Consider the following 23,090-nt stretch of genomic DNA (forward strand, 5'->3'; position numbering starts at 1 on the left):
TGCAGAGTTGCATAGCAGGTTATTGTTGCAAATAAAGCTTAGTTGGTGAAAAATGTATTGGTATTCAGGAAATGGCTTTTTAATTTTATAGGAAGAGAAGAGGGCTAAAGTGGAGAAGAAGCTTGAGGAAGCAGCAAGGAGGGAGAGGGAGGAGCTGAGGAGAGAGAGACAAGAGCTGTTCTTGGACAGAAAGCGCAAACAGGCTGAGATTCGAAAAATTGAACTGAAAATCTTGAGAATTAAGGAGGTCTGTTAATTTTATTTTACAGGGTATTACTGTTAGGGCATCTAAAATGTTTCACTAGATTAGGAATCCTATGTTTCCATTTGATTGTAAACCTTACATTTAAGAACTCTCTTGTCCATTGGTTGCTCAAGTATTCTTTGGATAGGAGTTCTTTTGCATCTTACTATAAAGTAATCAAATGGGCATAGTTTTTATTTCTACAAAAGCTGCTTGATACAATCTGTTTGTATTATGCTTTTGTGCTTAAGTTTTCACTGAACGGGATGGGTTGTTTTCCCATTTAATGGTTCATTTTCATTAATGTTGTTATTATTTCTGTTTACAGCAAGATGAATGGGAAGCAAAGCATAGGTATCTCCTCAATTTCATTCAAACAAGAACCAAGCCTCATATTTTTTACTTGCCTAAAATACCTTGTGCTCGATCAGAAGAGAGGCTCCTTGCAAGTCAGAAAGCTGTTGCTCGTAAGTATAGGCTAAGGTTAATGATTGACAAAAATACTGATACAGTAAACTCTTGATTATACGAAGTCCGTGGGACCGAGAAATCAGCACTTCTTATGATCAAATTTCTAACCTTTTAATTAGTCGCAAAAACGTTTGATTTTGTTTCATTTGATCCCTTAAGTCTGTAGATACCAAAGCGTGGAGCCAGTGCAAATGAGTTATTTTTAAGCAATATGGTTTGAGACGTAATTTTTGCCGTCATAGGTTATTGGGCAATTGACTTCCAGGTAGAGGGTCTACGCTAAAGCCTTCAAGGTCATCGGTATTCAAGGGGGAGAAATGGAGCGGTGGCAGAGTTGCGTATGAATAGCATCAACACATGAAAGGGTCTGCTATAGTCTTAAACACAATGGCTTCATTATTCCCTCCCAGCAGTCGTAGGCTCTCTGCATCTCATGAATACACAGGAATGCAGTGCAGCAGTAGAAGGTGATTTCAATGGAGCCATAAAGAGTAAAAACCAAGAGAACAAAGGCAAAAAATAGGAATGCGGGTAGAAAAATCAAGAAGTTATCAAGAAAAACCATAAACCTAAAAGAGAAATTGAAAGAGGTCAATTGCTTTGAAAATGGAGAGCATCAAAGAGATATTATGCAGAAGTTTAAACTCACGATGCCTTATTCTGAATAGAGATGAAGTTAAAACTTCAGTAACCTCAGCCGCACCATCTTCAACCAAGCGGTCAACAAATACGGAAAGTTCATTGTGAATCTATACAAAAAGACGAGGGTGGTAATCGCTCCGAGAAATTTAGTGAAAGCTCCGGCTGGTTCTAGAATTTCATACGGCAAGCAGGTATTTTCAGTGCGTCAATATTAGATGAATCTGCAAGTGTTGATAGTGCAGTCACCGAAACATTTTCTGATGGACTCCAAGCTGTGATTGAAAGTGGCTCCTTTCCCCCTTAATTAGTGTTGACGTGATGATATTGTTTTGGAAAAGAATGCAATCTCGTTCATTCTTTGTCAGGGAAGGAAAACTGGGTCAGGTTTTAAGGAATTTAAAGACTGTTTCACGTCGCTGCTAATGTCTCGGGGGACTTCAAATTAAAGTCAGTTATGATTTATCATTCACAAACTCCACGAGCAATGAAATGGTATTCAAATTAGCACTAGCCTGTTGTATGGATGAGCGACAAAGGGGCCTGGGTGACACAATAATAATTTTTAGGCTGATTTGAAAATTTGTCAACTGCCAGCAATGCATCACGAACCCCTGAGATAGCAGATGGTAGCCCACCTGCACAACAGGAGGGAATTTCAAAGCACGCACAAATTTTTTTTTCGTGAATAAAAGTCTTTTAAAGATATTTTAAACTTTTAAAGTTTATATGAGTAAGGTTTTTCATGGCTATCAATATGAATATATATGGCTTAGAGGAAATTTGATACCCAACACCTATGCTACCAGCAATACAACCCTATCTTCCTAATGTTTAAGCGCTCTCATTTAATGCAAATTCGTATAGCGCAAAGACCTCAAGGAACGAATCCCTTGCACTATATGAGGCATTGGTGTATATTTCGCTCTTTTGGAACGTAACCCCTGATTAGTATGGAACTCATTGGTTTGACTTTCGTGCATTCGACTCACATACACATTTTCGGGAACGCGTTATGTGCAAAAGTCGGGGACCACCCTTACAAATACTGATCAATCATAAGTAATGCCACACAAGCTCCTTACAATTCAGGAAATGGAAGGTTTGAATAATTCCTTGGTCCTAAGGCTGAGGCATTCTAGTCGAGTCTAGGCCCATTCCATATGATTCAGCACTTCCAGAACGAAAGACAGCCGGGAGCCGATTCCTTCGTGGATAGCTAGCAAGGTGCTTTGGCGAAAACTCAATGCACAGAATCGTTTTCCCCCACTCCAAGAATGAGCAATAGAGGAGCCATTTCGCCTTCAGTAATGACTCTTGTATAAACTACCTCTCCCCACCTCCTGTCTTTGACGACCGAAGTATTTTCCCCTGCCTCTCCCCCACCATCCTTGTAGCATTGTTTCTAAAGATGAGCCTTTAAAATCAAAAATATTTTATCCATCACTAGATGACCGGGTGAACTTTGTATAACGTTCATATCAATGTATAGATAAATCAATTGCAGTTAGTTCTTCTTGCTAAAACTCAAAAACGGCTATACTGATTTGTTTAATTTTTGTTACAAAATATCTGTGGATGTTTGTGCCGCCTTTCAACCATGGTTATCTAATCATTGTGTTGCAGATAATTATGTCGACAAATAAGTACCTACCTTCAATTTTTTTAAGTCAGTACCGTTTTTGGCTTATCACTATTAAATGTGGTTATTAAATAAAACTTCCTTATAAATATAATAACTTCATCTACATTAACTACAATACAGTTTACCGTTTTCCGGTCAAATATATTTATACATTTTGTTTGATGTTTAAATTTACAAAGATGAAGAAATCATTTGAAAACAACTGCTATATTTTTTAATGTTGGCCAATAAGGATTTAGAATCATTTCCCATTCCAGAAACTAATGAGTGTAATGGATGTGGTGGTGGCACCAATGGTGGTGGTGGTCATTTTACTTTTCCAGCAGCACAGCATAATCCAGTAGATTCACTGCTGTACTTTAACGCCTTGCTATGTTGACAAGGAATTTTTATTTCCCCAACTGTTACTGATTTATCGGCACAACAATATACAACTCGATCGTAGTTGAATGCTATTCGTTCCAGGATCACAGGAGCACTGCGTCTTAATCGATCAATTTCATTGTGTCTTGCTCACTGTTGTTGTATTTGATGTTCGCGAACTCATTGCATTGTAAGCCTATCCACTTCATTTCCAGTCACTCAAGAACGCAATTCTGCCATACTAATACGACTGTTATTATTATCATCTGTGTCTTGCTAGTCATCAGTATGGTTAGCATGTAAGTAGCTCGTCGCACATTTGATTGAATTCAACAACCTAAGTTTGGTCGTCATCTCATTAGAATCATAAATAATCAAAGTGAAGAAATTTCTTGCGCACTTAGCGGTTATTAGTATTGCTATGTCAAACTACATAAACGAATGACTCCCTTAGCATAAACAATAAACCAGTAGTAGCAAAATTAATTTTAAGTAAGGGAAGAATGTTTTCGCGCACTAAATTTGTGAATAAATAATGACAATTGTGCATCTAAAATACTAAATCAAAGCATTATTTTGTGAATAAACTAAGAAAGAGTAGTCAAACTACATCAACAATACTGGCGGTCGTCAAGGGGATAATAAGTTGAAAACGCTAAAATTTCAGCATTTTTATGAATGTTTTTCCAAACTTCACTGTTTAACATGCGGAAAACAAAAATCGATTGCAAAAATAAGAATTTGCCTTTAAATATTTTTCTCTCCAATGGCATATACTTAAAATATATGTGATGATTATCACTAATTTAAATGTGTAAAAGAAAAAATGTCTGCCGCCATCAATAACGAACTTTACATGTATATCTCATGGAAATTGGTCAGGGTCCATTCCAGGGCCTCATGGGCTCTGAAGAATGATATTGTCACCATTTAAACCTTCCTTGTAATTATACTAACATTTTAAAACCAAAATTAGCCAAATCGGTCCGGCCGTTTTCGAGTTTTTGCGAGACTAAGGTCGTGCAATTCATTTTTATTAAATAGATTGAGTGAGTTTATTCTCCCTCCTCTCCATATTTTTGACTTGATTTGAAAAATGTTGTCACGAGATCGGTTATTAATCCACGAGAATATTAACCCTTTCGAGACGGCGGAGTTTTCGTCTTAGCATGACTGCTGTACTGAGCCCCAAGAGACTCTTCTTTCTCGTGGTACGGAGCATTTTTGGAGGGCATTCGTTAAGAAGGGTCTCGCTGAACCATTTTCGACCCCTCCACGCTGGGACTTCGCATTATCTCGGACTCCGAGAGTAGCTGTGCTCCCTCCTTTCCGGGTTTACGACCATACCTGCGGCATTGGTTCGCGGTCAACTTATGTAATACTTATATGTATTTAGCAAATGGATAATTGTTGCTTGCACGTAAATTACAGCCTTTGAATTGAATTCCTCATTTTTATCTGAGCATTGTCAAATTTTAAACGAAGTTCTAAGGCCATTATTAACGCATTTAACGCAGCATCAATTTCCATGTTGATGTTTATACATAACTCGAGATATAAGTTAATATTTGTTGTAGAATTTCGTTTAAAAATTGTAAACGCTGCTGAAAAGACAAATAATTCAATTCTTAGTGTATATTTCTTGAGAAATGAACAAATATTTATTTCGAAAATTGACTGTATAAACAATTGAATGACTGCTGTCCCGTACCGCTGAGAGGGGTTCTAAAAGACGAAGGGTCCGGGTACCTTCTCCCGGATCCCGAGGGTTAATCCTAAACCCCGAAGCGTTAGGTCCAGAGACAAAGACGTCGTAAACCTACGATCATCCTAAAAGGGGGGGGAGCTAGAAAACGTATACATAGGGCATTCGATCGCCTGGCCGGGAAAATCTCACACATATATATATGCCCGTCGTCTCCCGGGTCAGTAAACGTCCACACGTATATGTATATACGTGTACAGTAGGGAAAAGGTTAAAATATAAGCAATTTGATGTTATGAAGGCTTGCAACATTTTCTTGGTATGATTCAATTACATAGGGTTGAAGTGGGAATGTGAGAAAAACTGTGCGCAACCTTCCTCAATTGTTAAACTGCACATAGTCTGTATACCGTAGGGTGGTGCACGGCCCAGCCAGGTACCTTAGCTGCGAGCGTCGGGAGGAGGAAAGGACCAACTCATGTAGCTGGCGGGCCCTTGTGCCACCCTATGGTAAACAGACTAAAGTGTTATCGATGTGATGTTTACAAGTAGGATCGGTAGGGTAGGTAGGTATGTATGTGCTTTGTGTCAGCCATCATATTTTGAGTGAACTCCCACTTCCCTTTGATTCCCACCTTAGGTTATTAGAGATGAACCTTTCCCATCCAAAGTTGCATTATCATTCCTGATTTCACACTTTTGATGCACCAAAGTCAGATAAGCAGATTTTTTTGCTACTTCTCCATCATAACTAACTTTGTTGGCAAATTTTTAGTCGCTGTTTGTATAAATGAATTCCATTAGCTCCTGGGGATTGAGTCCAATATTTGCAATTACAAAAAAAATCATTCTATTGAAACTTCGAATTTTCAAATTGCACCATGTACTTACCATTGGCTTTTTGCTGGGATCGACAATTTCACTTCATGTTATCGAAATTTTATAATATACAGCTTCATATAATCGAGATTCTACTTTATTAAGTTTTAGTAGTTCAAAGAACTATTTTTTATTTAATTTGGTTTAAATGGTCTGGTGACCAAAATTTGTAAAGCTCAAAGGGTCACAGCAATGCATCCCTTGTTTTAAAAGGGGCGTGAATGCTACTTCAACGATTGATCTCACGATTCATCTGGTTTATTTACATCTATTTTTGTATTTAACCTGGATCATTGAAATAATTTTTACAGTAAGAATTAGCATTTTTATGTGACAATGCTAGTCGCACACTTTCTCAAGTATTCACGTGATACATAGTTTAAAAATCTGTTTTATAAGGAAATGTACTAGATTTGTTTGCCTTCACAGGTATGATTGAGAAGAAACGTGAAGATGTACACGCTGAACTGGGAGCTATTGAGAAGCGTGCGCAGTGGAGGCAAGGGCTTGTGGATGCGGGTGAGGATGGGCAGAGGGGGTGGGGAGGCAATGGCATGGGCTTGAGGGGTGGAATGCTTCGGAGGGGCCGACGGCGGATGAGGCCAAGCATGGGGGCAAGACTGCAGGCCATGGAATCCAAGGAGGAGGGGGAGGTGGAGGAAGATGATGACTGGGACCGCTCCATGGACCATGACTTTGAGGGCATGGATGAGGATGATGACGACATTCTTGGCACCATCCCATCTGGTAAGTGTCATCCGTACCTTAGCAAATTCTGAGGGGTGACCCACCAGTGGTTTCACCTTAACCCTGCTCTAGATTGGTAATGTAGTATTTTCCCTCATTTTATCCTTTACAGTCCCTTGATATACGCCGTTATTTTTGGTCTGAATTGAAAGTTTTCTGGTTAGTTTGATGTTAACGGACAAAATTAGCGATTTGTGTGCTTCTGTATGATGCGTTCATCTGTTAGGAAACCCTGAATAAGTTTCAATAATGACATTTCACTTAGCCAAGCGGAAAAAAATTCAAACGTCGGTGTATTCTATACAATACGCCAGAACCGAAGAGGTTATGGTTTTCTGCTTGTATCAAATGGAGAAGTTGCATTCATTAAACTTGATGTCTCTGCTCTGGAGATAGTAACCTATGCGACCAGAAGTTATGTGTGACCTACCAGTGGGTCCCACTGCGGAGGATAAAACTTGTTGCACTTGGGAAGAGAGTGTGACCCACCAATGGGTCTCATTCTTGCTAGACAGGATGGTGCCAAAAGAAATGGCCCGCCATCCATAACTCATCTGACCATGTATGATTGGAGCAAACCTGTTGGCATATTATTTTGTACACAACATATATTCCCAAATATACTTCTGATAGGAGTTCGACTCCTTGAGTTCAAAAATGAAGAGAATGGCTTTATTTGAGTGGTGTACCCAATGAGGCTCCACCTGCCACTAGCCTCAGTCTGATGCTCAGGAAGGGAAAGATGTATCAGAAATTTTCAGCTCTGAGATCTGGTGGTGCGTGAGTAAGCGTGCCACACTCTGGAGAGACAGTGCTTGGAGGGCCTCTTAAGGCCGTTTTACACGGGGCACGTACCTGCACAATCTGCCGTGTGTACGACGGTGCAGTCAAAATTGCGTCGTGTAAAGCGGTGAGTTGCTAGAACACATGCGAGAATGCGTGGACGTGAGATGGCAAAATAGCCCTGTTCTAATTTCATTCATGCAATCAGGCAATTCCACGACATTTTAGAAATTAATGCAGTTCTAACCTGTGCAATTCCGTGCTCCATGTAAAAAGGCCTTTAGTAAAGGGCCTCTAGCATTCTCTCCTGCTGCAGTGGACCTTAATGGTGGCTGCCCCATGTACCTTCACTTCTCAACCTCTCATTAAACAAAAGTAATCCAGCCAGTAGGTTGCTTAAATTTTGTCAGCATGTGGATTCTTATTGTGTGAAATGTCAAAGCTACCTAATGTTCAGAGGATGAGAGAAATATGTATGATGTTTAGTTTACCCTGATAATTTCTCAAAATGTCAGAAATTTTTTTCATGCTTAAAGTCTGAAAATAGATATTATAGCAATTATTGATCTAATTAGTCTACATTGATGTACTATAACATTCATGTATTCATTTTAATGGAATCTGAAAAAAAATGGGTAGCATCTTAATTGGGCAAAGTACACCTGTGTGTCCCAATGAATTGCAATGCACTCTGCTTGGTGAATTACCGTATATCTCCGAATATAGTCCCCCCTTTTTTTCCAAAAATGGCCGCGGAAAAGTAAGGGGGGGGACTATAATCGAGTGTAATCCAGTTTAGCATACTAAAGGTGACCATAAAGTTATAAATAACAGCATAATGGCTAATGTTCTCGTAGTCTTTCTATTTGAGTATATTTATGAGGATTATAATCGGAGATATTAGTAAATACTGCCACGTTTTACCGGAAATTAAGACAATTTTTACCACAACTGTTGTACAGATACGATTCTTCCTATTCAAATAGCATATCGAATATGTGTTTTCACGGAATCCATCGGGTAGCCGCTAATTTTTCTTGGAAAAGTATTGTTAGAATAATTCAATCGACACTGATCACTTAATGACGCAAAACAGTAAATAATTAAAATGAAAACTAAACACACACTATCATTACATTAATCGAACACTAGAATTGAATCAATAGTATATGTACCCGTCGCTCATTTATTAATTACATGATTTAAATAATTGCGAAAAATAAACAGATGAAGTGAACCTTTCGTGACGATTTAGCATTTCATTGCGTCCGTAGCTACTATACGTCCGCGCGGTTCGTGTTTACAACCACTGCCTTTACCGCCTTCGCAGGACAAGAATGCGCTATAGGTGATGCATTTGTTTCTGAAAAGGCGCAATAATCGACGACTTTAAACCAGAAGCGCCGGCATTTCTGCATTTGATCGAAATACAGCGACTCAGCATCGAAAGTGTGATCAATTTATTGAGGATTATCTTCAATTCGCCAGGGTAAGTAGGATCGATAAATTACGTCGCATAACGTTTCGCAATTATTTCCGCGATATTTTCTTTATTAAAAATAATTTTACGTTCAACAGTGAGGTGATGGATCATGTAGAAAGATGAGGATCAATCCTGCGGCAGATTAGAGGCCATCAAAGACGGAGTTTCGATGCCAATTTAAAAATAGCCGTTGCAGAATACGCCGTAAATCATAGTATTTACAGCGCTTGCAAAGCGCTAATACATTGCGGAAGTCATTTCGGGGGTCTCGGTGCGGCAGATTCAAAGAATTAGAGGAAAATATCGTCGAATTTGTGCGCAAATGCAGAGCAGAAGCTCTTTGTGTTACTTATGCAATGATTCACGACGAGGCATTGAAAATTGATATAATTTTTTTTCAGTTTTAATGTTTGTTGGAAAAAGTTTATTTCTTAATTTTATTACTTTGATATTTGTAAGTCCTGTAGTTTAATTATTTTGCTTATCAGGCATTTGATGACAATATTTTTATGATATTTATAATTTATTTAACACAATTTTATTTAGATTCCTAAATTCTTCAGGTCACTTGGATTTGTGATGATTTGATGGGTGTGTTACACTGGATCTAAGGAAGTTTCAGGGCCAAATGCAATACTGTTTATGGGCTTTAAGTTAAAGCTTATATATTGACATTGTCTGTAGTCATTTGGAAATCAAAAATATTAATGATTTGTGAAGGTTTAAAAAATACAATAGCCTTGGATACTTAAAAATTTTTCTCATTTCTTCATTACATCTGGTTAAGGAACTATAAATTACTGATACATGCAATGGATCACAACGTGTTTTAGGTATAGTTATTTTGTTGTGATGGAAAATATGTGAACAGATTTGTTCTTAATCTTCACAGAAAACAATAGTTTTTATCGAATCTAGAATCTTAACTTGCTAACCACAGAAAAATTGCCTTCCTTTACATTTAAATTTTTTTCCCAAAACTGAGGTCTCAAAATTGGGGGGGGGGACTATATTCAGAGGGGGACTATATTCGGAGATATACGGTATGTAATATTATTAGTCAACTGTCTGTGGATTTGTTGTAAATGGTTTTCAATAGTCAGGGAATTCCAGTTAGACATTGTGAGGGTCTTTGGTAGTGAGTGGATAATCAATATCGTCATCAATATATCAATCAATTGGTGCTCTACTGTATAGCCCTTAATCACACAATCATTGTTCCCATCGCTTTCCAGCACAGCCCTAGGGATCACTCCAATGATGGTGGAAAAATGGCCATTTCATCCTATCATTTTCTGTGATGGCTCCTGGGATGGGAATCCTATCTCATTTTCCACCTCTGGTTGCATCCCTTTTCCCGTTGCTGAAGCCATCACTTGCACATTCTTTCAGCCAATCAGAAAGCATGGCCTCTAACAATGATTGTAATGCCAGATTTTGTTTTTAATGGAGTGACAGTTGTATGTAAGTGACAGAATGAGTTATCATTAAAAAAGGGATGGGGGAATGACTGTGTGATTCAGAAAATGATGACTTGAGCGATCACTTTTTTGGTCCCGAAAAGCTATTGGTGGAGCTGTCAGTCTGACGGGTTCGAAAAAATGATTCTATGATTCAGGCTTTATTTAACTTAGCTCCTCATTTTGTTTTGCAGTTTTTTTTTCTGGTTAGTTGTGAATTAATGACTTCTCATATGCTTTTTCTTGCTGTAGTTGCATCAACTGTAATCAGGCCTGGTGCTGGAGATACATCCATGACTTTAGAGTCAGTGGTTGAAAAACAGCCTGTTCAAGAAGTGGAGGAAGAGATGGAAGCCTCAGAAAGCTGTATACCTATGATGGAGCAAGTTTCACAAGTTGCAGACTTGCCAACTGTGGAGTCAAGTCCAGTTGAGAATCAAGACGCAGAGACAGTTACTCCAGTGGAGGTGAAGGAAGAGCCAATGGGTATGTGCTTCGCGATATCATAATTTGCTATCTATGAATCTCTAATACACACTCTCTTTATTTGTTTAAGAAGTAGCTTCATTTACTGAAGTATTCAAATTCCGGATCTCTTCCACTTGAGCAGTCTCTTGAAATTTGGCACAGATGATAGGGATCTCTGAAAGAGTTTTTATTTTTTACTGAAATGTAATTTGAAAAATTTTGACTCAGATATTGTAGAAAATCTTGGTAGGTCATGTTGACCGCTTAGCTGAAGTTGGTGCGACTGATGTCGCTGACATTTTAACCTCGTCTTAATTCAGAATAATATTGTGGATTGTCGACGTCGTGAGCTTAAACTTACATGCAATATCGCTTTGACACTCTTTGTTTTCAAAGCTAGTGATGTTTTTGCCCATTGCACAGCAATGGATTTCAAAGAATATATAAACAAAGAATAAAATTTGAGGCAAACAATTCTAATTAATATGCGTAAAGTGAGTGTAATTTCGTGTGTACTTGGCGAAAGGTCACATTTTATCAAGAGAGAATTAAAGGTTATTTGATTAGGCTAAGCAGCGTTGGAATGTTTCCCTGAGGAACGAATTTGCACTATATTTAAATTGTGCCAATTGAAATCGCACTAAGCGAGGAATGGGTGTACCGTACCATTGATAATCTGGAACACACAGTTCCTGGGATATCTGAAATTAAGATTTTTCCAGTGTTTAGATCACTTTTTTTAAGTGAGCAATTAAACTAACCATGCAACTGCCATTATGATAGCCAGTGATGAATGAACAAAAATAGCTGCCGACAAAAGTGCCGAGCAGAGCTCCCCTCTTGATGTTGTTTCTGTATCAAAATGAATTTTGGCAATAGTAGACTGAATATATTGAATCTATAGATTCTCTATCAGCATTCTTCCATGAATGTAGTGCTGGAACCTTCAACTCACAAGCTGTGTGATTTGCTTTCATTTAATGTTTTGCTTTCCCATTTATGATAACAACACCAGACGATGATATAAAGGAAGTAATCAAACAGGTAAGGGGCGAAGAAAACCTTATTGTTTTAGGTGATTGGAATGCTGTCGTCGGCGAAGGCCAGGATGGAAGAATAACAGGAAAATATGGATTAGGAAATAGAAATGAAAGAGGAGAAAGGCTGAGAAAGAAGTGCGGGAAGTGTGGGATGTAAGTGCGGGATCTTGACTACATGCGCAGTAGCCAAAGCGCACTCTCCCCAATCCTTACTCTGAGGTTTTTGCTTTAATAACAAATAAAATTTGATAAAATTTATGATTTATTGATAAAATTTTTGTAACCATAGCGCGCGGGAAAAATAGTTCTAGAAACCGCCGCCAATACGCCAATTGGCGAATAAGGGGCTTAAACTCCGGTCGTGCCAAAGTGGATTTCAGGAGGCGGCTAGAGAAGTTCTAGGAATAAGAAAATGTGTTAAGAAAAAGCCAAGGATCACGGAGGAAATCCTAGACCTCATTGAAGAACGTAGAAAGTATAAGAATACGAATACTGAGGAAGGACAGGCTTGCTACAAGAGAATAAGGAACGAGATTTGCCGCCAAGCGAGGAAAGCCAGAGAAGCGTGGATGAGGAACATATGTGAGGACGTACAAAATAACCTCGTAAAAGGGAAAGTGGAAGCGGCCTATAGAATAGTGAGGAACCATTTCAAGGAACGAAACACAAAATGTAATAGCATAAGGGACAGGAATGGAAACATTCTAATTGAAAACGAAGACAAAGCTGAGAGATGGAAGGAATACCTGGAGTAATTATACAACGGGAGCAAACTTAGCTCAAAAGTTCTCGAAGTGGAAAGTGAAGTTGGGAAGGATGACATTGGAGCAAGCACCTTAAGATCGGAATTTGACGCTGCAGTAAGAGACCTGCGAAAGAATAAGGCCCCAGGAATAGATGGCATTCCAGCAGAGTTAATAAAAAATGTAGGAGAAAAGGTCTTAACTGTGTAAAACTATCTGCGATATGTACTCAACAGGAGATTTACCGAGTGACTTCGAGAAGAACATCATCATTCCCATACCCAAAAAGAAGAGAGCTGAGAAGTGCGAAGAATTTAGGACCATAAGCCTGACGACACATGCGTCGAAGATTCTGACAAGAATCATTTACAGGAGAATTGAACGAAGAGCATAAGAATTCCTGGATGAGGACCAATTCGGATTTAGGAAAAGCAGGGGCACAAGGGAAGCAATTTTGGCTCTTAGGATGATAATAGAGAAGAGAATGGAGAAAAACAAACCAACCTTCATAGCATTTGTCGATTTAGAGCAGGGCTTTGATAACGTGGAATGGAATTCAATGCTTAGAATTTTGAAAGAAATCGGCGTACTCTACAATGATCGTAGAATTATTCATAGTTTGCATAAAAACCAAGTAGCTGTGATCAAATGTGGACAAAACTGTGCAGAAGCAAGAATAAAAAAAGGGGTGAGACAAGGTTGTGCGCTTTCCCCTTTAATTTTTAATGTTTACACCGAGAAAGCAATCAACGAAATCAAGCAGAAAGCTTTGGGTGTCAATATCCACGGAGAAAAAATTAGTATGCTGCGATTTGCTGACGACATAGCAGTCATAGCCAAGACAGAGAAGGATTTGAAGAAGACGTTGACAAACATGGAAAGGACAATGGCCAGATATCAGCTGAAAATCAACAAAAAGAAGACTAAGATATTAGTTTGCAGCAAAAGAGAGGAAGCTAAAACAAACATCAACCTAGGAAAGCATAAGCTTGAAGAGGTGAACGAGTTCCCTTACCTGGGAAGCCAAATTACCAGCGATGGACGGAGCAAGAAAGAAATACACAGTAGAATAGCGCAGGCGAAGCAGGCTTTCTACAAAAAGAAGAATCTTCTTACAGCTGAAAATACCAGCATAGAAGTAAGGAAACAATTCATCAGATGCTACATATGGAGTATGTTTCTCTATGGAAGCGAGGCTTGGACGTTGACAGCAGCAGAGAAGTCAAGAGTGGAAGCATTCGAAATGTGGTGCTACCAAAGAATGATGAAGATAAAATGGATTGACCGTGTGAGTAACCAGGAAGTGCTAAGGAGAGTGGGAGAAAAGAGAAGCCTCCGAAAAACATAAAGCATAAGAAGGGACAACTTAGTTGGCCACATTTTGAGGCACGATGGTCTGATGAAGACAATCGTTGAAGGACAAGTGGAAGGGAAAAAGGGCAAGCGACGGCCCCGAATGAGTTACAGTAAAACCTCTTTACATCGTAATGGAGGGGACCAAAATTTGGGCAATTTGATGTATGGAGGTTCACTATAGAGAGGTTTTAGGGGTAGGGTAGGGGTTTTTTCATATCCTTGGGAAATGAAAGGTGCTACTGTCTTTTAAGCCGTTATATTAATATATTTGAACATATAGGTATGCATAAGCGAACATATATTTACAATTTAATGATTACACAAAGGTAAAAGTAAATTGTTCAAGAGGCCTTTTTAGAAAATAAATTAGTTAATGGGTTTGCTTAAAATTTTTTTCAAACTCTTTCGAAATAATGTTTTCAATTCTATGAGCACTTTTTAATGTCATTTTCACTATAAATAAATCACTAGCTATTTTCGTTAATGCCTTTTGACCTAAGAAATAATTCGCTGGTCTATGAGTTGTAATTTACTTATAGTGTTCGGAGGAAAGAACAATAGTTTTATATTTCTAAACATAATTTCTTCATCCTTGTACTTAACTGCCTGAGTTTTTTTATTTGTGCAGCCTATATACAGTAAAACCTCCCTTAAACGAAACTCAAGGGACCGAAATTTTGCCGTTTCGTTGATCGGGAGTTCGTTCCCCGGAGGTGATGCGCACGTTGCATCATTCTAGGGGCTCGGAAATTGAAGCAAGTCTGCATGCGTTATCTTCATTCTACCTTCGCATACTTCAAAACAGTGCTGATTTCTTCAGTTGCAATGCAAATCGCGGGCAATAGACCACATTTAGGAAGCCTCAGTTCGTATTATTCAATCACTTCGCGTGCTTTTTCATCGGTTTTCAAAAATGTATGCAACGTAGCGGTGAGTGCGAGGCCATCCCTTTATTCTCAACATTTGAAATAGAGTACATGTATTCGCGAAGTTTACACTGAAAAATTAAGAATTCGATAGATTTGACCATTACTAATATAAAGTTAAAGTAACAGCGCCAATTATAGCTTCATCATGAAATTAAGATCGCTCTACCATAACGGTGCGAGTGCGACTTTCGTCGACCCATTAAAGCTCAGTGGGTGGCAGCATTTCTTTATAGTAGTCGAATCCAGAATACTCCATAGCAATATTTGCGGTCGCGGGCTTCGTAAATGATTCATTGTACTAGCATCATTTCCATCGCATTCCGGATAGACAACTGCCGATAAGAAAACATCTTGAAAGGCCCTATGCAGGAGTTCTCAAAGTAAAATACACGTCATGATTTTGAAAAATGAGTTTTCGATAAATTATATTCTGCAACCCTCAGTTCGCTGGCTTCGCGGATTACGAAATTTGAGTCTATTCTAGTGAACTCATCAAACGACCCTTCAATATTCATGACTTTTGAGAGACCCTGCCAGGATTCACGGCTTTCGTCATCACTCTCCATCGCGTGGTCGCAGATTGACTGCAAACTGGATTGACAACTCCCGATAAGAAAACAGCTTGGAAGGCCTCATGCAGGAGTTACTGAAGTAAAATAAGTCACGATAATGATGCTGTTGACTGCAAACCCGGTTTTTGCAAAATAACTAAATATGGTGACAGGTGCGACACGCTTCCAAGCTTTGCAAAGCCCTTGCATTACCTGCAAAATGGTCCTCTTCAATTTTGCCGATCCCTTACATCCATTCGACAAACCAAAAACTCCACTAAAATCCGACGGTAATGCCGCTTTGCCGCAGAAATGACCCCTCGGTCGAGAGGTCGCATCTTAGCTATTGCAGCTGGGGGGAAGAAAATAACACGCACATTTTTTATTGTTAGTCCTATGTTTGGGCCCGTGCAGCGATCGAGGAAGAAATCTACTTTCCCCATGAGTGCATCAACTCCCGCCAACCACCGCTGAATTAATCCCGCAGTCATTCATGGATTTTTGCTGCTATCACAGAGGTGAGGCATCACCATTGGCCCAGTCTAAACATGGCATATTTAGACTGGGCCAATCGTCTTCTTCATGCAACAATTGACGGCCGTCGCAAACCTTTTTCTCAGGAGAAAATCAACACCGCTTCACATCACGTTAGGACATCGCTACAATCGCCGACAGACAGAGACTGACCTTTAGTATAAAGCACTCAATTCAAGTAACGTCTAGATCAATGGGAAATGTTGGCTTTCGTGTCTTAAGTGCGAATATTTTTTATCCACGATTGCGGCAAATGCAAAAGTTTCTCCTATTTTTTAGACGATGTTGAAATAAACAATGTGAATGAAACAAGAGTAACTACTGAGTCTTATATTAAAGATAATTAAGAGATGCAAATTTTGGCTTTCATCTTCTAGCGCGCACATTGTATCTTCCGTAATTTAGTTAAATTTTAAGCCGATGTCCCACGGTCAAATTTGCGTCAAAATATTTTGATCAAAATTTGATGCAACTGACGCGCACCCTGTCCCACGGTCAAAATTTTGTCCAACTGGCTTTTGGTCTTATCGTTTGTACAAATCACCGATTTGTACAAATGGATAGGACAGGTTCTAAATTTTCATCCAATAGGGTGGTTTCCTATTATTTTTTTATTGCCTTAATCGAAAGATTATTACTCCTGGAGTACGTATTTCACGCTCTTAGATTTTTAAATGATAATATCTATTTTTCGCGATTAAATGAAAAGTGAAAATTTTCAAGCGCGCGAAAACGCGACGCGTTAGTAGGAATGATGGGAAATCTCTCCGTACGTCGTATTTCTGGTTCCCCCTCCGCCCGGTGAGGTGACCTTGAGGCGAGGCTTAGCGCTGATACGTCGCAGGCTGCCAGCGGGTAGCCTAGTGCCCTGCCGCCTGGTAGCGCTTGGCTTAAATAAGGATTATTAGTACCTTATCAAACGAGGAAAACTTTCCGACCTTAGCCAGTTTTAATAATTGATTATTAAGACATGCTTCCCTGAGCTCTGCGCCTCATGCATGCATTGGTAACCTCAGACGACGTATAACTCCTATCTTCTCCTATAGAAACTAGGTCCCTGTGACGTCACGTGGAGTGGCATCGCATGGGCGCCAATCTGGCCCTTTTCAAATGAGGATAAAAATGGACCATTGCCATTCGTCTACACCGGCATTTATAAAACGAAATAATTTGTATATTATGAATACACTAATGGTGGGTAACGAATCGCAATCAATGCCTTTTGTTTTCTTTGATGAAGGAAACTACCCTATTGGATGAAACCAACCAATCACAGGGCCTTTGACAAAAAAGCATCGCCAAGCGCTGACACACAGGCCAAATACGTTAAACTTATTTATCGTCTGCATGAGTATTTTAATTAATAATTATGTATATTATGGACACAAAAATAAACTTTGTTGTATTCCACACAGTATGCATTAAAAACCCAACCGGTTTCCACCTTTTCAGGTCGTTATCTTAATCGTAAACCTCTAGATAAGGACCTGAAAAGATCGAAACCGGTTGAGTTTTTTCATTAGTATTGTATGGAATACTAAAAGGTTTAGTTTTAAATTTATAATATCACGATACCACGAAGTGAATTCACAAAACATTATTTCAAATATATATATATGTTCGTGATCGTCTATTTCATCGCCTGGTGTGGCCCTAAAGGTAAATATGAGCAAAAATTTGTCTTAGTGATAGGCGATGGAAGCTCTCAACTAGGAAATCCGTAATAATCAGTTGATCTTAAATAGAAAGGAAGCGATCTTTAGAATCGCAATACCAGGAGGGATGTTTTGGAAATAATAAAAGATTTACTTAAGGTATCAAGGCCGAATTTTACGCTTTATGGAAGGCATACAATGCGAGCGAGCAGCTGGAGAAATGACTAATATGAACTGACGATTCTGTGAAACACTACAGCTACCCGTTTCTATTACTATGATTATAGGATAAGGACCTTATTTTAGAAACTGCTAGATTAGGAGAGAAAAATGTGATTTAAATGCACGCTTACAGCACTATTCATAACATCTCCTCAACCACAATGTCCATCATTTATTAATAACATTTTCCTCGCGGGAATAAACTGCCTCACGTTTGTATCCTGGCGTTTTATTCTGCCCTCAACCTTGCTGATAAGGGACATGAAAATATATTGACTTGTCGTCAATTATTATTGATAATAAACGGGAACATCGGCGACCAACTCCTTCTCCAACATGTTTAGCATGCTTATTCCAACGCTTTCATACCCCTTTTCCAGCCGAGGCCAAGTTCAGCATTCCTTCTGTTTTCTTTTTTTCGCATCTTTAATGTTCAAGAGGCCTGTTCAAACAATTTCGCCTGCTTAAAAAGAAAGAATCCTCCACCTCCACAAGTTTCCTAGTTGTTTACATAAATATCGTCTTTCGTTTGTTTTTGATCAAAATGAGATGCATCGTGGGACACCCCCAGTCCAGTTGTATCATAATATTTGCATCAAAATTTTTGTCCAAAAATATTTTGACGCAAATTTGACCGTGGGACATCGGCTTTAAAGAAGTTATCCAAGATGGCGGCGAGTGAAAAAAAAAGCTTCTCGGAATTTACGCGTTGTAATTCTGTAAAGTATCTTAAACAACCGTCAAAAGAATGCGATTGAAGTACATAGCTCTCGATATCATATCTTTGAGCGTGTAAATATTGGGACATTGAGTTATTTACGAAAGTCAGCGTTAACATTTTTCGCAATTCGCCGCGAGCCGCGAGTTGGGGTCGGCGGAAACACACGACGGAAGGCTATGGTTACGGTTAATAATGACAATTCTGATTGGCTTATTCAGTGGAAGTCTCTGATTTGCCCTCCAACGCTACGGATATTAAATTATTCTTATGAAAATAAAAATTTAACCGGAAAAATTGGTTATTGGGAGGTGAATTTCACTCGATCGCTCCGAAATTTCATTTCGTTGATCGGGAGTTTTCGTAAAAGAGGAGTTCGTTCATCGGGGTTTTTCACTAATGTGTTTAGATAGGCAATTGGCCGGACCAATAGCATTTGTTCGTTGAACGGAGTTCTTCGTTTAGCGGGAGTTCGTTAAGGTGAGGTTTTACTGTATACAGTTTCTTCTGTTTTTCCTCGGTTGTTTAAAATAAATGTGAGTGTGAATGAAGGTATTCCAAAGGTCACTGCCTTCTGCCTGTCCTCGTTGATGGCTAGGAAAATTGCTAATTATGTGCTAATGCCAAGCAGTCGCCTTCTTTTATTTCTCGAAACCATCATCAGCCTATGATTAATTAAGTAATTTTCATATTTTATGGCAAATAATTAAAAATACTCCTTATTATATCTTTAAGAATTGATTTATCATTCTTATAACATGCGACTTGTTAAAGAATATAAAAAAATAAGTAAACACGTGACTACTGCAAAAAATAGACAAAAAATTGAACGTAATTTTGAAAATTTTGTTGAACTCCCTCTCTCCAAAATACAATGCACGTAGCGTTCCGAAGAAAAACTCTGTCGAGGGCACACAGAAACGCTAGGCCTGCGAAAGGACGTAATTTCCCGGTGAGAATGCTGGGCGAACTACTTCAGAATGCAGCGGCGACGGTAAAAAATTTCATTGCCCTACCGCATTTCAGCTAATTAGCTGTCTCCTTCACCTAACACTGTCGCGCATGGATTGATGTTCGTTCAGTATTGCTAGAAATTGACGTCCCAGACCCCGATGGAAGAGTCAGATTTCGCGGTATAAATACGCAGGCAAGACATATGACTGTCGCTAAGCGCAAAAAATTTTAAACTACGATCGTTCACGAAAGCATCGAAAAAATTACCTATGCAGTAGTAAGAAAGTGCTACACCGGGAAATATGGGAATAAAATAATTGCGAAACTGTATTTGATTTATTTCAAGTCGCGGAAAATTCATGAAATGTTTTCATTTCAGAAGCGGAAGTAGCAATGCGGTCGAGTAATTCTGTCTCCATGGATGGAAGTGAAGTTAGTTGAAATATTTCCGTCAGTAAGTGATTATAGGCTGCGCTGGTCGCCTCTTTTATGAACTGAACGTAGTATGTAAGCACTACAGTAAAATAAAGCCATAAGTAACAGAAAGCGAGTGCTATCGCGCGATTTTGACCATGATTCGAGAGAAAACGATGTGTTCCGTCTTCATTTACCGTCACTTAATATATGATTAGGGTAGTTGGATGCCCTAACTAATGGTTAACGTGAAAATTATTAAAGGTGTATAAGAAAAAAATAAGCGTGAAACATTTATCGCTGAAAATGTCATTCCACGTAGGTAATCATGGCTGCATTAATGGTCTCTAGTTGTCTTGGTACGATTTGCGGAGGTAGTTAGGCCGTCTCAGGGCTGTCTTGTTGGTACGATATATAGAGGTTTTACGAGATAAAGAGGTTCACTATATAGAGGTTTGCCTATAAATTTACATGTAAATCTGACGGGACCGGAGGGTTGGTACGAAGTATGGAGGTTTACGATGTAAAGAGGTTCACTACATAGAGGTTTTACTGTATATAGGACAGGTTATAAAGGATGTGAAAGAGAATAAATATGTGGCTATGAGGAGATTAGCGGATGGGAGAGAGAAATGGAGAGCTGCATCAAGCCAATCTTAGGATTGTTGACTAATGATGATGAACACCAGACACTTTTTGTATTTCAATCTAATGGTGCTCAACCATTCCCAAGTCAAAAGGGACTGCCACACCTTGAATTTGACTTCAATGATTATGTCACGATTGCCAACGTGAGTTATTCTCCCAGGGCTTTCACGTTAACTCCCGTTCTGTTTAAAATGAAGGATTTCCACCTTGCAGAGTCAAGCTAGTAGCTATTCAAGGTCCAACCATGTTTCATTTAAACCCTCTGACTCATAAGTTTAGTCAGTTTTGATCAGCATAAGCAACTTCCCCTACCTACATTCGTCAAATGTGGGGGTAGTCCCTCGGAATGATACAATGCATGCTGCTCATGTTGAATCACCAATGACTTACGTCCATATTAGAAGTACTGTTATCTTTGTTGGATGACTTTGGAAGCCAAAATTTTGGTTCTGGACTACTTTTATTGGCTCGTTTGGGCATAATTTCGTTGGGGTGACAGAAAACAAAATGTTGGAAACATTCTAGAAAATCTTCCATTAGAGTTTGATATTCCATATTTCATAATTCTGGATCAATGATCATCTACTAAAATTACAATTAATATCTAATAAACAGCATCATCAATTATTAAATCTTATTATTCTTTATTGCCATCTCTGTCTAATGTGTACACAGTACGCCTGCTCGTGTGACTAAAAGCAGAGTGCATGCTGCAATCTTTTCCTAGAACAGTTCTCTGTCAAATCGTATTAGTGAGGTATTTTATATCATGGGACTGGAAAAATACGTTTTGTAACTGAGGTTGTCGTATGAGTGACAAGATTCATAACTGAGGTTGGAAATACAAGGGCTCATATGGAGTTATTCACGGGACCAAAAAAAGTGTTTAGGTGAGGTCATCATACAAGCAAGGTTCTACTGTATTTTGTCTCCAGTTTATGGATATGGTAAAATTTAGTGAAAAAAATTTCTGCATTTGGATATTAAAATATTGCAGTTGCAAAAGAACTGTGATTTTTAAAAGAAGTACAGGTTTGAAACTAGAAATGTTCAAGCATCTGGAGTAATGTTCTTGTTCCACTTATTTTTTTATTGTATTAAAATATTAGCCTGGTATATTTTTAAATTGTGCTTGGTGGAATTTCAGATTTAAAAAAATATTTTTGCTATTTCTGGCACCTATTCTGTTCATCCTGTTGTGAATTTAAATTCAGATGAAAAATTAAAATACTGAGTCTGAGGTCTTAAATAAATCCATTATTTGCTGCACACAGTTCTAGTTTAACAATTAATTGCTTATTCCACCAGAAGAAGGCTCTGCTCTGTATGTTGATATGAATTTTATTATCATTTTTCAGAAAGTGAAATCATAAAGGTGGAACGTGATCCCATTGAAGTTCAAGTTGATGGGAAATCTGAGCCGATTGCAGATGCTGAGCCTCCTGAAGAAGAATTTCAACCTGCATGTGAGTGATGTGTGGATCCCAGTCAGTTGACAAGTTTGTGTCTTACAACTGTACTATGAATAGTGTTCAATTTCCTCAAGCTCATTTTTGGATGGCATGTGTGAATAGCTGAAATACGTTGTTCAAAGATGCTAAGCGGAAACTATTCTTTAGCCATTTGGCTTCAACTTTGAAATTGTGTAAGAGCATGGGAATTATTCATTGCCAATTACTGAAGATGATTAAAGAAGTTTGTAAATTTTCATGAATATTCAGCCTACAGTGTTTGCAACAATATTGAAATGGACAGAAATATTTGGCTATATGCCCACCAAATTTCACGCATCTTGTAGTCCATTAATCATTTTCGATATTAGTTCTTCATAATCTGTGGAATTGTGCTGCTGGAACCGTATGAGTGATTTTTGTGTTTGAGCTGAAGAATGCTTTAACTGTCTCCTGAGCTTTTTGCCTTGGGAAAAAAATCAACTCATCGAAGGACTCGTCTTGTGCTATATTTTGGAATTCCAAGTTCTTATTTCCAATTAGCATCAGTGTAATGGATTTTATCTTAATATAAATGTAAAACCATCAATTTTAAAAGACATTTATGTTAAAATTGCAAATTGTTTGGTAGAAATTATCTTTTGTAATCTGTAGTTTTACAAATTTGTTTTGATTATGTGGAATTACAAAAACACATCAATACCCTAGTGTTTATTCTTTTATTTGAAATAAGGTATTTATCTGAATATAATCCCCCCTTTTTTTCCAAAAATACCTGTGGTAAAAGTAGAGGGGGGACTATATTCCTATGCGTTTTATAATTTTTTTCCCAAAAATGAAGCTTTATAATTGGTGGGGGGCTATATTCGGAGAAATACAGTATTGTTGGATTTTCTGTGACCTATTTTATCTTTTGGAAATACTTCTTTATTATTGAAGTATACTAAGATTAGCCACGGTGATAACTTTTACGGAGTCACCCGCAATG

The 23,090-nt window shown here is 38.5% G+C and overlaps 1 protein-coding gene across 2 annotated transcripts in view; it reads left to right on the forward strand.

The window, feature by feature from the left end:
* LOC124166584 (pinin) overlaps positions 1-22,809 on the forward strand; it is a 30,259-nt gene extending 7,450 nt beyond the window's left edge. For both annotated transcript variants that reach the window (XM_046544154.1, XM_046544155.1), the window contains 5 exons: positions 92-247; positions 573-711; positions 6,376-6,693; positions 10,672-10,905; positions 22,010-22,809. In XM_046544154.1, coding sequence (XP_046400110.1) covers positions 92-247; positions 573-711; positions 6,376-6,693; positions 10,672-10,905; positions 22,010-22,125 — 963 coding nt within the window. In that variant the 3' untranslated portion in view covers positions 22,126-22,809. The remainder of the gene's footprint in view (positions 1-91; positions 248-572; positions 712-6,375; positions 6,694-10,671; positions 10,906-22,009) is intronic.
* The last annotated feature ends 281 nt before the right edge of the window (positions 22,810-23,090 follow it).

Source organism: Ischnura elegans, chromosome 10 (genome assembly GCF_921293095.1).
Source record: "Ischnura elegans chromosome 10, ioIscEleg1.1, whole genome shotgun sequence".
Classification (NCBI taxonomy): Eukaryota; Metazoa; Arthropoda; class Insecta; order Odonata; family Coenagrionidae; genus Ischnura; species Ischnura elegans.